Below are 16,839 nucleotides of genomic sequence, written 5' to 3' on the forward strand. Positions count from 1 at the left end.
TATTCACTCATTTCTGTCGTTTATCGTGCCCAAAACGGTAAAATAACCGATGTCGTAAAAAATACGACACGCGCTCGTGTAAAATTGCCCAGCATTTCATTCAGCAGCATTTTTATTTTTCTTTTCTTAAAATCTTTGAACTAAGAGCAGAACTGGTTTTTTAAACGATTATTAAAGTAACGTTTTCTGGAAAATAAATGTAATCATAGCGACAAAATTATTAGTCCAACCATTAGTATTTTAGTCCAACCTTTCTCAAACTAAGATCACAAGTGGTCTTTGAAGCTAATCTTTAAGACAGAACATAAAATTTAAATTAACTGTGTACACTATAACTAAAAATCTCAGAATTTGGAAACTATGCATGCCAACTTTCTATAACTTTTGTTTTCACTGAGATCGATATTTTATGAACATAAACCTTAACATAAACTTCTCCTTCTTGTCTTAACCGCAAAACTGGATTTAAAGTACTAGAATTGTGATACTCTTTGCCATCGTTTTTCCGCCGTTGTGCTCATTACCAGTGAAAACGGAATACAACGAACTGTATAATTGCGCCTTAAAAATTACAATTCAGTTTTCTTCTACGTAACTGTGTGAGAAGGAGTTTTCATTATGAACTCCAATAAAAAAATACTGAAATCAATTTGATGTAAATGCCGATCTCAGATTTAACTTTATCAGCATACATCCAAACACGACGTAACATAGCTTATTACGTAACAGAACGACTGTGCAAGAATCGGCATGATCATCCATCTCCTTAACCTGTTTAAAAACTCTTATTCAATTTTTAATTAAATAAGATAATAAAGCTTATCTAAACTCTAATATCCTTGAATTATTAAAATATTTTACGAATGTTTTTTTTTCAATTATCTTTCAAATTTTAAATTATCATAAAAGTAAACGAACTTTAATTAATTGTATTTTAAAAATACAGGGGTTATTTACACATTTATGAAAGGTTCAGATTAGGCCATTTAATTAATGTTTAAAATACAGAGAGTATTTTTTAAATCTCGGATAGCCTTTAATCTTGACTATAAGTCTGCATTAGGAATTCCATGACAGAAAGCTTTTCGCAAAATTTCCAGAATATTTATTCCTCTTTCTCTTCCACTACGTTCAAGGCTCTGTCATTCGTGGTGGGTTTTCGCTTAGAAAGAGTTCTTTTCAGTCCATAAGTGAAAAGGAAACGGAATTCTAAGCAGCACATTGGAAATATATATAAGTATAATAAAATTGAGAAGATTGTTCGATGCTCGTTGTGAATTACTTAGCTTGGTAAGTGGATGCATAAATCAAAAACATCCAGATGTGGCAGCTGATTTAGAAATATAATTTTATTTTCGTAATAGTGCTTGAATTATTACGAAAATCCTTTATAATCCTTCAGCTTTTATAAAAAGATTTGCAAGCATCATTTACGGGTGGAACATGCCCCAACAATGTTGTACAGAATACACCTTCTTAAACAATGGACGAAAATGGAAAAATGAACTTGGCTAGTGGCAAGGCGAAGCAGCGAAAAGAAAAAGGCCGACGCAGAAGAGAGAGAGATTTCACAAAAATTACCTTTTATACCTGATTACATTTCAGATCACATGACAGATTAATATCCAGATGTTGGGTTAAGATTTCATCGATGAACGCACAACAGAGATTAGATGATGGATCTTTTTCAGAATTGCAAGGAGTTTTATAAGAAAATTATTGCTTTGTCATTTTTAAAATGAAGACAGGCGTTAAAGGGCGAGCTATTATTAGTTTATTATCTGAAAGATAGATATTTTAGTTTACATACATATATCTATATGTAATACCTGTACCAGACTTCATTTTTGCAAGGAATGAAATGATACTTTTCGATGTATGACTTCTTGCTTTGCCTTCATGAAGTTTCATGCTTTGAATGCCATAGTAGTTTAAATTCATGAATGTCTTAGAATGGATAGAAAAAAGAAATTTCTTTGGCAAATATCGGACGTAAGAGTTTCTTTTGATAGTATGATGAATTAATTTTAATATTTTATTCCATTCCTCTTATTTTTTAATTTTCCATTAGAAATCTGCGACGATCATAAACCCCTTACTGAAATTTCTTTTGCATTGTGCGAAGTTTTGCACATTCTTTTCTTTTTGTTTTTGATAGTAAAATTTTTTAGGTGTGGCTTGCTGTTGGTCCTTACAAGTTATAACTCCATGGTGCTAAAATAATCTAGATTATTAGCGCAACATTCGTAAAAACACAGAAGCTACTGCGCGATAACCGAACGTTTGAGAATAATTAGTAAAGACAGTGTGTTATCAGCTGGTGACGCGCACCTGAACTTCAGATAACAACACGATAATAAGCAGATTTTTTTTTGTTGCAATCCTTTAGCGAAATTCATGCTTCATAAAGGGTCCCAATGCATTTCCATTTTAAAATAATTTTCATTAATTAATTAAATTAATTTCCTGCTAAATAATTTTCATACAGGTTTCTACAAATTGTTTTGCGTTGAGCAACGTTTCGGCAAAAGCTGGCGAACAGTATGTTATTAGCTTCTTTAAGTTGTAAATCTGTGTTTATTATTTTATTTATTTATGCTATAGGTGCATATAAAAACTTTGCAACTGATTTCTGTAAAGGCGGATTGTCAGTTTTAGAAACATTAATACAGTATGTATCTTTTTCGGGTATATGTCTGGCGTCTTCTTTCCATGTAGAAGTAATGTTTGACGGTTTTTCCTTTTTCGAGTGATGATTTTGCTTATTTTGAACTTCGAAACTTTAATAGCAAGCATTTTTAAAAGGTCTTTTTATTATGGAATAGGAATATTTCTCTTCGAAAAGAGAAAAAAACATATCCTTTAATCCACAGCTTGTTTACATGCGACATTTTAAAAAAAGAATAAATAAGTAACAGCTAATAATTCCATTTCAAATAATAAACTATTGCCAGAACATTTTATTCCAAAACATTTACGTTTGTTTAATTCTTTATCCAAATTGTCCTAAAAATGTGTAAATACCATCTGTACAGATACACTGGTATTCCCATGATTAAAATTGCATTTACGGGAACAAGAAGGAGCTTGTCCGAAAATCAATCAAATTTATAAAAGTGGTCTACTTTTAAAGAACGTTTGAGAAATGCTGTATTAGCTAAATCAATACTCCTAAATCAAACCGATGAGAAAATATATCAACAATCTAGCAAAGAAATTTTGTAGGAATTTTTTGACTTTCAGAGAGGTAAAAAGAAAAAAATGGACTATACACTTTTGAGATTTTTAAGTATATTCTATATGCAATGAATTTCAAAGTACATTGGTAGCATATTCTAAAAGCACATTCGAGGTTTAGTTATTTGTAATTCATCTTGAGATGGCTTTCTTAGCCTATATCAGTCAAAGATTTTATAGACAGAGTTCTTCTCAGTGTTTTATATCTACAAGCATTTGTTGATCCAGATGTCTAAACCCATTATCATACTCAAGACTTTTATCTGTTATAGTATTTAAGTTACACTAGACTTATCAAAACACATTACGTGTTCACTACAGTTAGTTTGAGGACGATGGCCGTTATTTATCCCAAACACATAATTCCTGCACTGCAGCCGTTTAATCATGTATATTCTTTTTTTATGCTATAAGCAATAAAACGAATTACTGTCACTTGAAATTAAATGTATATATATCAGCTAATGTTTAATAACTGAAAATTTGTACGTTTAATAGTTGTTTTTGGTTTTGAAAATTTACTGTACAAATAATTGAGTTAACCTGAACACTTCTTGTGATTGTTCACAATCTTAAAGGTTTTAAATAATAACTTGAGAAAATTAGAAAATTAAACATATTCATATTTTAACATTTTCGCTTTGCTGTTATTTATTTGTTTCAATTCGACAATTACCTGATTTGAAGGTTTCTGACGTAGTTCATCTATGATGTCGCTTAATATATTGCTAAAATCCCCCCAAAAAATATTTTCTGACATTTTAGACACTGAAGAAAATAGTTTAGTATATGTAGTGGTGTGCACTACTAGGAGGCGTTGTAATGTAACAGTCTATCCAAATATCTATCGAGAAAGCCTTAATTAATTTACATGTGCCCAATATTTACTGGCATGTATTCTTAGTCATCGTACGTTGCGAATTAAACCTTAGCATCAAGAATAATTAAATATTTCACTTACCCAATAACCCACATGCATCGTTTTCTAATCTCACATTTATTTTATCAAAACACATTTTCTGAATTAAATATGGAACACTTATCACACGTAGGAATCTAATATTGGAATATTAGACGAATACAGAACACGTGTCCGTTAGCTAACAAATCAAATCCACTTACATCACATATAAATGCAGTCGAAATTTTCTCATATTAATTTCGTGCAGTGCCCTCATCTTTTTTGTACACGTGCAAGATCTTTTTTTTTTTTTTTTTTTTTTTTTTTTTTTTACTTTCACATTTTTTAACACACATAAAATATCATCGTGATGACACACCGCTGGTAATGCACATTCTCGAGTCGAACACCTATTGATAATCTGCTTGAGATGTTTTAGAACGTTACCGTGGCAAATGGATTTTTAAGCCGAGCATTTTCATCTAAATATATCGCAACCTTATAGTTCTGCTTCTTTTTATGCAAAAATCACGACGACACTCCATGTGAAAATATGCAGGAACGATGAAACTCCATCAGCGCGATATGCAGGAACACAAACATGCGGCGTCGCTGATTGCCAAACGACAACAGGTAGGACACGGGCGAAGAAGAAGAAGGCAAAATCAGTCTGACCGGTGCTTATATACACACGTGCAGTTCCGCAATTACTATTAAAATTGTGATGCTGGAAAACTGCGTGGTGTGAGAAATTACTGTTCTCACAGTATATTGTTTAGCAACATATGAGTAGCGGTTTTTAGCATGCATTCTGGGTTAATAAACATATAATCACATATTTTTATCTTAATTTTCAAGTTAAATTTTATTCCAGAATACATGTTATAAAGTATATGTCCCACTTTCCTAGCGTGCCTTCGTGGTGTAGTGGTTCCGCACGCTAGCCCGGTATTCCAGAAGTCCGTGGTTTGATTTCCGTTTGCTTATTTTTCATCTTGTCTGCTTCCAAAAATACCTAATGTCGCTACAATGTTAAGAAAAAACATCACTTGATACTGTGGTGAAAGGAAGTTGAAAACAATTTTCTATCAAAAATAGTCAAATTCTAAAGAGCAGAGACTTTACTCTGCTCTGAAAATTAATAAAGAAGTACGTAGTGTTCAAAGGCATTTCGTTTTTATCTAACATAATTTTGTGCACGCATGAAGAAAAATATAATAACGGTAGATTTTAAATTTCTTCATTTTATTCTTACAAATACACGAAAAATGTTTTTAAAATGTAAATTTCGTTTTCTCGTTTATTGAATAAATAGCATATTTTTATTGTATAGGAAAAATCATTTCACTACTAAAAATATAACGCATTTTTATAATATTAAATCTTCCGAAAAATAATGCGCCAAACTAATTTATGAATTTTTTTGTGCTTTCAACATGTATGATTCTCCTTAGCATTGCAACATCACTCTGATCTCTTTTCTTGCATTAAATTTCAGAAAAAGTTCTTCAGTTAAACAACAGATTTACCTCAATGAAACAACATATTTACTAAATAATAAATATCGCGTTTAGTAAATAATTAAATAACAGTTTTGTGTACTATATGATACTAAAACAATAAACTATATTCATATTGCATACACAGCCTAAGGAAACAGCTTAAATTGCTTTTCATTCATATAATCTATATTCATAAAAATATATATATATAACCATCTAAAATATAACAGTAATCTACTTTAAAATAATTTTATACATATTATGAAAATAGAAGAGGCTTTTAAAATAACAGAAAACGTGTTGAAGGAGGATAATTTTCTTATACTTTGAATAATTATTTACTGGAAATGTCTCGAGTTCCCTACACTGATATAAAATAAAGGCATTAAAAATATAATAATGTAATATTTTTTGCTTAAAGAGCTGAAAACAATTTTCGTTCGAAATCTTTCATTCTTGCATGCATGTAGCCGTTTCAATGACAACTAGCTCATTAGTTGCCATTGCCTATTATTGATATGTTACTATTAGATGCCTCGAAATAAACTTCTTATTTCTAGAACTATTTATTTCCGTGAATGGAGTTGTTGATGAAGCATAATTATCAAACGTTTTCGAAATGAGTTCCAAGAAATTTGGATTTATACTTTTTGGGAAACGCAGTTACAGTTTGAAAATAGTCTTTCAGCAGTGTCACGAAATACTAATTGATTTATTCTCAGTAATACGCTTGTTCACATATAGATTCCGGAAAATCTAATTACTGCCTTGCTTTAAGGAAGAAAAAATGAATGGATTCAATTATCATTGAGAAAATATCCCAATGTATGCCCAATAAACATGTTTTCATACAGGTTATTTCAATGGTTCCTATTTCAATTTTTCTTGTATTTCATTGTGTCTCAAAATGAAGCCTGTATAATTCATTTCAATTCCCTTAATTGAGCTAAAACTGTAAATATGTATGAAAAACTTTTACTTAGGTAAATTATATAATGCACTAAACAATAGCAATAAATTCTTTACTACTCATGCAATAAAGCTCTAATTATGAGACTCCATACTTTTCTGATACATCATGATAAACTTAAGTCATGCTGCCAATTACTATTATTATTATTATCTGCGTAATAATAATACACAAGTCATTAGCAAATTGTTCATCAGATTTCAGAAGGCTGTAGTTCTTGATGTATTGCAAATAATTAAGTGAACAATGTATGGAATAAAATAAACAAAAATATTTAAATTTTAATCATAACACTGCTGCTATTGTTGTTACTAATCATAGCAAGTTAGCCATTAGGCTAGACCAGATTCATGAGTCCAAGAGCCGTTAATATTTCGAATACAAAGGTAAATAATTTCATTCAGTATTTCATTTCCTACAGATGGGGTAGATCTTATTTTCCGAGTCAAATTTAACGCATTCCAAGTATTCACTTTGGAGCCTCGTTAAAGTAGTCTGCTGGACACGATTAACCCCAAAAGCAATAGCACCTTCCGGCTGCCTGCCAAAAGAAATCATAAGACTAAAACCGTTTGCTGTGCACGAGTCTCCAAGCGATACTCGCTTTTTAACGGCACGTATTATAACTACGTGTATAACTGTAGTATACGCACTAGTAATAAATGCAGTCCTTGAACTCTTCGAATCATGGTGCGATTGCGACGCGATTTGTCTCATAATGATGCAATTTTATTATCACATACCCTAAAGGAAAAACAAATCACTTGAGCCGGAAAACCTTAGAGGCTATCTGAGTAATTCTAAGTCATCTTTCCGTGTCGGCAAGTCCAGTGACGTGGCAATTCACCATTCAGGTAGTGATAGATCTAAGCATGGCAAAGAAATGAGGTTAGTCTGAATGAAATGTGGAATTTTGCCCAGTTACTTTCATTTGTGTAAGACGCACACTTGCAACATATCGATATAGGAAACATTCGCCAGAATGTTTTGGAAAGAGAGCTCCACAAAAGCTGTTCCTTCTTTGTCATCTTACACGTATGCGTTATCTTCTCCAATGTTCCCAAAATGCTCTATTTCCTTTATCCTGTTTTGCCTTACTGGTAAGTAGTATTTCTAGTCAGATAATGGATTTAATCAACCCAATGCGCATATATAGACTCAGGCTCCTCACGGAGTGAGACCGCATGATGTCTAACGTCGCATGTCGGTGAATACTTAACTTGGCTTTACCTGTTGCTATTACTTATGACATCAGCAAATTGTCTCATCTTTTTGAAATTGACTCTTACTTCCCCTTGTGCAACATACGGTTCGAGCATTATGTGCCTCGCACCCACACTCTCCGTGTTTGAACTCGCCAGATTTCTTTCTTTGGACAGCATTCGTTTGTATTGCATGAAACACTTATTGAGTCTGAAAAGGATCTTTGCAAGAATCGTCTCGCTGTTGCAGTTATCCAACAAAATTCAGGTGTTTTTGACATGTCTGAAAATTAATGGTCCTTGGGTGCATCGTTTGTAATGGTAGAAACTTTCAACATCTTTGGCATATTTTGAAATTGTCTAATCTATTACAGCATATGTAATATTTATGAGCAATAAATACTTCTGATAATTCATGTCTTAGGTCCTTTTGTTACCTGTAGCTCTGATACCATGTTCCCATGATATTTCCGGCTATAGGTTGCTATGCAATTTTGAATTTTTTTATGTGCTGTACCTTCGCTTTCATGCATTTTGTATTGTATTTTAAATTATTTGATTTTCAATAACATTAACATTTGGTGTCATGTATAAGCCAAAGTAATTATTTTTGTGAATTAAAATGTTGAAACAACTGTTTACAACGTGTACTACATACTAAAGAAAATGCATCATATTAAATGCATGAATTAAATTTATTTCACATATCAGTTTCAAAATGCACGATCTGTTATTTACTAATTTATTTTTAAGAATTTCAAGCATTAGAAAGCATTAAGTTAAAATATCCTGTTATAGAACATCAGTAGTTGGATGAACAATTCTTATTAACATATTTCCACACGCAATTATAAAATTGAAAAATATTTTATTATTCCATAGGGGCGTTAGCACAGAAGGGCTATTAATGTCGAAACGCAATTTTGCTTCGGTTCACTATAAATGCCTGTTTCACTTTTCAAATTATTGCCACCAGATATTACCGCCCTTTATTATATTTAAAGAATTTAAATAATGAAAAATCTGCGTGAATATATATATATGTGTGTTTCGCATTGTGAATAAACAACGTTGCCTAGAGCCATCAAATTTTGAATACCGTAATCCTCCACTCGAAAAGGGTCATCTGGAAGCCCGAATTTGGAATTTGTTTTATTATTTCTATTATTTTTGTAAATGGCAATTCCTGGCATTATTGTTCTTGTAAAACGTTAACGAGTTTTCGATTAACAGAACAATTTCAAAGCGAGAAATGGCAACTCTGTACGGAAAAAAAATGTCTCATGCGCGCCTGACTATCTATAGGACTATCTAATGCTAAGCTAAATATTTTTGGCCCAGAAAGACATTACCCCAAATGCTCTCGAAATGTGTATGTGTCTGCAAATGAAAAAAAACTTCCCTTTAGAAGTAATATAAAATTTGAAAGCTTTCAGAATTTTTTATTATTTTTATAATTTTATTTAGTCTCGAGATTTATGTTTTGGTGTAGTTTAGTAGCGTTTAACCCATTTTTTAATGGAACGCAGATTTGATTAGCACATTCTGACAACGAAAGAGGGTACCTGAAAGTTACCACTAGAGCAGATTTCTAAGATCAATAATTTTACGTTCATTATAAAATACTTTCTTATCTGTAAAGCGGAGATGGGCTAACTTTTTCGGTCGCAGGCAGAAAATCGAAAAAAAAAAAAAAATTGCGGGCCAAGATAAATTTTTCTAAAACTTTAAAAACAATATACAAGTATTACAATTTAAATATGATAATCAGATAAATGAAATTGGGATTTCATTTTTAAAAGTTCCGTTTAAAGGTTCGAAGTGAGATACACTGATTCTAAGGAATGAAGGTAAATGCTCATCTGTCAATCTAGTTCAGAAATAATTCTTTCTAATGTTCATGATTGAAAACACTTATTCAGATATATAAGATGAACAGAACATAGCACTGATTTTCTGGGCGTGAGATATTAAATTTGGGAAACTTAATTTCGATAATGATTTGTAAAACTCTAACTTTGGAATATTTAGAAACAACTGCTTGAGATAATTGTTAAATTGCAACTCAATTAATTCAAGCTGTAAATCTGACCTCACTGCTTCACAATATAAGTTAAAAGGCATGGTAAAAATATATAGTTCTGTTTGAAATTTATTCTAAAATCTTACAATCTGCGTTCGAACTCAAAATGCAGTTTTTCAAGCCATCTTCATAATTCTTAAGCTTCTCTTCAGTTACTGAGGGTAGCTTCTCTTCATTTACTGAGGGTAGCTTCTCTTCGTTTACTGAGGGTAGCTTCTCGTCATTTACTGAGGGTAGCTGCCCTTCATTTACTGAGGATGTTGAATTGAACCACGCGAAATGAGATAAGTAGTTCTTAGCTAGCTGCCAAGTAAACAGATTAAAGTTTTAGTTTAAAAGCTTTGAGATGGGCAGATATTGTCGATAAATTCATTTTTCCCTTGCATCTTAACATTTAGATTGCTCATATGACAGAACAAAATGCAAAGTCTGAAAGCCATTCTGTATCTTCTAACATTTTGCACTCCGCAGAACACTGTTTCTCATGAAAGAACGACACAATGTCGTCTTTCAGCTGCCAAACTCGATCGAAAACACATCCTGCACTAAGCCGCCTTACTTTCGTGTAATACAGTACAGCAGAGTATTCAGATTGCACAGACTGAATAAAATCTCCAAATTGCCTGTTACTAAGCCCCGTGAGATCGAATAGTATCTACACTGACTACCAATAAGTATTTGGACACCTGTGATAGAAAAAAAAACTAACTTTATTCAAAATCAATAGTTGGTAGAGCTTCCACGAGAGATAATTACAGCGTGGATCCTCCGGGGCATACTTTCCACAAGTACTTTTATGACAGCTAGTGGTATTTTCTTCCACTCGGCTTGGAGAAGACATAGAATTTCCTTCATCGATTTTCCACGGGTAGTGCACCCCTAAATTCGGCGATGCAACTCGTCCCAGAGGTTCTCGATAGGGTTCAAGTCTGGACTCTGGGCAGCCAGACCATTCAATGAACTCCATTGGCACAATACCAAGTCTTGGTTAACGTCCAAACATGACAACTGGCATTGTCGTTCTGAAAGTTACAGGGGTACAATCCGTAAAACTGCCGCAACGTAGGAAGCACATTGTCATCCAAAATAGTGCAGTAGGCATCGGAGTTGAGCTTACCATGAATGGGGACCAAGGGTTCCAGCCCATACCAGGAGAAACACCCTCAGACCATAATTCCACCTCCGCCGAACTTGACTGTTGGCACAATGCATTCTGGCAGGAGACGTTCTCCAGGTAGACGCGAGATCCAGATCCTTCCATCCGAACGGTAAAGGGTGAACCTTGATTCGTCACTCCAAAGAACCCGTTTCCACTGATCTACGGTCCAATTTCGATGTGCTTTGCACCCCATTAACCGAACAGCGCTGTTGGACTTTGTGATCAAAGGCTTATGGGCAGCAGCACGACCATGAAAACCAAGCAGATGTGCTTCCTTACGGATGGTATTCATTGTAACAATACTCCCGGATGCCTGTTGAAACTCCTCGCGGATGAGGGCCATCGGTTGGGTGTGTTTCTTCCGAATTTCTCTGGACAGCGCTCATCGGTCTCTATCTCCCAGTTTCGTTGGTCTGCTGACTCGAGCCACATTCCGACAATCACCGCTCACCTTCCACTTCTTAATCACATAGGCCACTGTCCATTTTGGGTACTTCAAATCGCTAGATATGTCCCTTAAGGATCGACCACATTTGTGATACCCGATAATTATACTTTTCTCGAAATCAGAGAGCTCCGAACTGTGAGGCATCTTGAATGCGACTAAAGCCGATGCTGTTTCCTACACGATATATACCGGCGGAGTCCGTGACGTACCTTAGGACCGCAGATATCGTCATTTGCATAGGTGTCCAAATATTTATTGTTAGTCTGTGTATAAGCTTCATAAGACTGCTTCAAGCACGGGTTTCATATTCAATGCGGATCATAGATATATTCAATGCGGATCATAGATATATTCAATGCGGATCATAGATATATTCAATGAGCTCTCCGAAATGACAGGCCTTAGTTTGGGAACCCCATCCAGTCGCATCCGCAACGATTGAAAACTGTGTCCTATACACTTGCCAGGAGGTCTTCCCATCATATGTAGATAGTTTCAGAACGAGACGAGCAGGCATTGATAAAAATTTAAAACCTTCAGTATTGTTTCCTGCCGTCCCTATGCACTTCTTTAGGCTGTCAACTTCTTTGACGACGGCAGCAGAAACCCTATCATCAATTTGTTGTTCGACGGCAGAAACTCTGTCTTCTATATGTTATTTTACAGATGAAATTCTTTCTTCTACTTGTTCTTTTACCGAAGAAACTCTTTCTTCTATTTGTCCAACTTTAGTTTCAACAGTGTCAATTCTGCCTTCCATAGCCTCAAATTTGTTTTCTATTATACAAGTAATCTCTTTTTTTATTTCCTCTTGTCCTATTTTCACTTCCTCTTTAACAGCTTTCATCTCTGCCTTAAAAGATTCCTGAACAACATGCATCTTTCCTTTAACGGTTTCCTGTCCCGCTTTAATCTCTTGGCTAAAATTCCATAAGTGGGGTAAGCTGTCGCATAACTATTTTGGCCTTCAAAATTTGGCGAATTTTTTAGGCGGCAATGAAATCACCAAAATGTGATTTTTAAACATAAACATAATAGTAACTTTTAAGTTTTGCAGTAGTGAAACGCCGTTATTTTATGTAAATACAATAGTAAAATGAGATGATAAATTACTAGATGAGTGAAACAAAGTCCAACAGCTTTGCAAGTAAAAACATAGTGCTATATATATATATAATTCATCATAAAATAGTAGAATAAACAATTCTTGTAAATAATTATTGAGTAAATAAATATATACACTTATCAGATCAGAAGTGAGTTTTAAACGTAAACAGAATAGCAAATTATGCGTATTCAGCATCATAAACACAACTTTCGTTCAAAGCTTTAAATATTCCACATCTTTCGATTGCCACATGCAAGAAATAAAACTAAAAAAAAAAAAAAAGTAACTAAATAAAATTAAATGAAAACATTCATAAATTATAAACTTCACGTCATAAAATATCCAACCTTCTCCCACCAACAACAGCTTAACTTTCTGCAAATATTTATATAAATATAATGTTAAACATATATATAAAAATAATATTAAACAGTAAAACTTTTAAAAACAAACACAGTATTTCAAAATTATTATTATTATTATTATTATTATTATTTTTTAATCTGGCTACACTAAATTTACGCTCTTACAGTTACCGAAGTAAAGCTCTAGGTTTGTCATAAGAAAACCTACAGCCGGAAACCACAAACAAATCAAAATCGCGCCAAATAAAAAACTCTCGCCAAGCTTGGCGCTCACCCCGATTATGGAATTTTAACCAATCTCTTCCTTAACGGATTTTTGACCAGAATCCATTTTCTCTTTAATTTCTTCTTTAAAAGATGTTTGGCCAGCTTCCATCGTTTTTTGATCTGATTCCATCTTTTTTTCACCACTGAACGGGTTTTTATACCCTCTGGTAGTACCAAACGCGAGGAGGTAACGCCATCTATCTGCAAAAATAACTGAATTAAGATAGTAGAATTTTAAAGGCATTAGAAAGGACTGGATTGGACTTCAAATCATTAACTAAACCTGCTAAATCTTTGTGAATGTGAAAAGCCTCAATAAAATCCAATTCACCTATGGAAGAAGCCTTTTGGATAATTTTTGCAGACCCAAAATCAAAATTATGGTTAAAAGTCCAACTATGATACACTATTGAAGACTTGTTAATTTCGCCTTTTCTGACATAAGATTCATGTTCCTTGATACGAAACTTCAACGCTCTTTTTGTTTGGCCAATATATCTTAAACCACACTGACACGGTATACTATAAATTCCCCAAGAATTCAAGAGAGAAACGCAATCTTTTAGAATCGAAGGGTGAATTTTAAAAATTTACCTACATTTCATTATACCTACGCTAAATACAAGTTTTTTTTTTTTACGATTTTGATTACTCTGAATTAACTTTACGTTTTTTAGTAGCCATTTTGGGGCTGAAATAATATTTTACGAATAACCCAAACAAGCGCTAGCTACGCTATACATATAATAATTTCACCACTATTCACAATGATGCTATATGTCCGCAATCTTTTAATACACAATCAATAATATTAGATTTCGCGCCAAAAGAACAGGCTGGAGCTTAAAATGCGCACTCTGCCACATGTGAGGTCTAATTCACCTATATTTGGATTCGAAATATACCTGCTCTCCGAGAAGGCGATAACGCTTGTTGGCGCCAATCTACAGCTATTAACTAACACAGAACTTCCTCTTTTACACTTTACCGATTGAAAGCTGTATATGCTTGCTATTTCTGTCGATTATGTTTTGTAGAAGAAAAATAGAGAAAGTAAAAAGATCATCAGTCCTTTGAAAAAAGGAAGAAAAAAAGTAACATTTAAACAAAAGTAGAAAAGGAGATGGATATATAATATATAAATAATATATATATTTTTAATTAGCCTCAGAACGGCAAATTAAAATTCTATCCGCGGTCCAGATAGAACCTTCCGGCGGGCCGTAGTTTGCCCATCCCTGCTCTAATGTATAAGCATTAAGTAAGCTCTAAAGTATAAGAGATTAATAAAAGATGATCGCAAATTAACTAGTTTGCAGCTCATTCATTTAATGTTTTATTTACCCACTATTCTGTCTTCGGTTAGGGAACGTTTGGTTAAATATGATTTTATTCTGTATTAAATATCTACTTTACTTTCATTTATTTGTTTATTCACTTGGTATAATTGAATGAACCAGAAATTATTGGCATTCTTATTAATAAATCTTTTTTTTTTTTTTTTTTTTTTTTTTTTTTAATTTATTCAAAATATATTATTCTGCGTTCTCTTTTAATCTTTTTAATAGTTTTCGAAATTTAGCGAATTTTTTGCTTCCCACTTTCTTACGGGTCTTATGCATACATATCCCTTTAACTTTTGTGGAACCTCTAGCACTAGTCTCCTGTCATGGTATCTATATATGTTGACAGTAAATTATTAACAGAATACAGCCAATAAGAGAGTTAAAATTTAAAGTGTGATAGAAGGAGCTTACCCATATTTTGCAAAATTTGTCCAAAAGTTGATTACATTTTCAGAGAGTACGCTTTCTCCCTTAGAAAAGTTCTTCGGGAAATATGATAAAAAACTGACCATAGGAGCTCCAAACACGTATGGCAGTTCTTCTCCATGGACACATCCAAACCTTTGTGAAAATAGGGCATCTTCTGTTTGATAATGGAAAACGTATTCATAAGTCGTCGGCCTCTTAGGATACTGTATTCTAGAGTGTAGGTTGCCGACACGTACCAAAGGAGCAACCACTAATGCATCGCTCATTGCATCTATTGTCGATTCTAGAACATTGATCGGGTGCTGATCAGGTTTGCTCCAGTCAGTGTATTCATTGACCACAGTTAAGAAGATTTCTTGGAGATGATAACTGAAGAGGTTTCTCACTAAAGTCCTCAATAATCGATCTCTTCTCTGCACATCAATACCAGCCCTATCTTCTTCGCTAGAATATTGGTCATAAGATTCTGCTCGTGTCATACCAAACATTAAGTCATACTGCCCAAAGAAATCTGTGTGTTTTTCCATGATGTCTGCTGGTTCTCCAGGTACAACAACGCCATCAATTGTGGGACCAAATGCTGATAAGTGATCAGGAACACTGATTGGTACCGCTAGAATATCCTGAACAGACCTTTGCCGTAAGCATTCCACTAAGACTGCATTATCTTCTATAGGGCACTTGAGAGTTTTAGCTATTTGTCTTGTATACGCAAGCGAATTCCGAGCTATTGCCCAAGGACTCAAAGCTGAACCGCTCTGCATGATTGCTCTTTGGAATAAACCTAAATAAAACAAGAGAAGAAATCAGTTACACAAATTATAAAATACCTCTAAAGCACTTAAAAATTAAATATCAAGAAAATAAAGTTGTAGGGACAGTATGTATTTTTGAAGTAAGAGAGATGATAAATGAGCAACGCCTTCGCCGGGAATCGAACCGCGGACCTCTGGAATACGCGTCTAGCGTGCAGACCACCACACCACGAAGGCATGCTAGGAAGTCGGGAGAAATACCTTATATATTCCCTTTTTTATTAAAGGGCGACTCGGGTTTTTAGGGGAACCAATCCCCAAATCCTAGGTGTGAAGAATAGTTCGGGCGCCACTGTAGAGACATTACGAGTTTTGAAGCAAGAAGTGGTGAAAATTAAGCAACGCCCTCGCCGGGAATCAATCTGCGGACCACTGGAATACGCGCCTAGGGTGCAGACCACCACACCACGAAGGCATGCCAAGAAGGCGGGAGAAATACCTTATAAAGTGACTAATACTATAAGATCCTTGTGAATCTTTTTAATGTCAATTTATCTAATAGTTATTTTGGTTTGCATTTGCTGTCATTCAGTTTCGAAATCATAAAAAACTAGTTTGATTCAATTACATATTTATTCCTCTGACAAAGTAAGACAAGGTACACTGGACAAAATAAATAAAGGGGGGACAGTTCTATATCTCTCGTTCCACTGAGCCGACTGGCGAAATTCAGCTTGCGTTTTACATGACTCAAAAGCGCGAATTAGGCTATGTCTTAGATTTATATATAGCGTTGTCCTAATACAGGTATTTCAACAAAAAAAAAACGGACTTTTTCTGAGATGCCATGCCAATTTTTTTTCATATTTCGATTCTAAGACTCAAACTATGCAAACTGCCAAGATTTGTAAAAATCGCACCAGTAGTTTTTAGAAATTAGGTCTCAAAATTTTAGCTCCTCAATATTAATTGATTTTGATATATATTTATAAACATCTCTTTTTTTATTAAACTTATTTGATTCTTCCTATCACATTTTGAAATTTAGGTTCATTCTAAATGAAATT

At 33.8% G+C, this 16,839-nt stretch overlaps 1 protein-coding gene across 1 annotated transcript in view; it reads right to left on the minus strand.

Annotated features, from left to right (window-relative positions):
* Window positions 1–16,839, minus strand: part of LOC118198026 (neuroligin-4, X-linked-like) — a 559,965-nt gene that overhangs the window by 30,890 nt on the left and 512,236 nt on the right. Inside the window, exon 4 of the mRNA XM_085813114.1 lies at window positions 15,000–15,801. Within this exon, the coding sequence (XP_085669240.1) occupies window positions 15,000–15,801 (802 nt within the window). The remainder of the gene's footprint in view (window positions 1–14,999; window positions 15,802–16,839) is intronic.

The sequence above is a fragment of the Stegodyphus dumicola genome, chromosome 3, assembly GCF_044657685.1.
Source record: "Stegodyphus dumicola isolate Sdum_Otavi_A_Nest chromosome 3, ASM4465768v1".
Lineage (NCBI taxonomy): Eukaryota > Metazoa > Arthropoda > Arachnida > Araneae > Eresidae > Stegodyphus > Stegodyphus dumicola.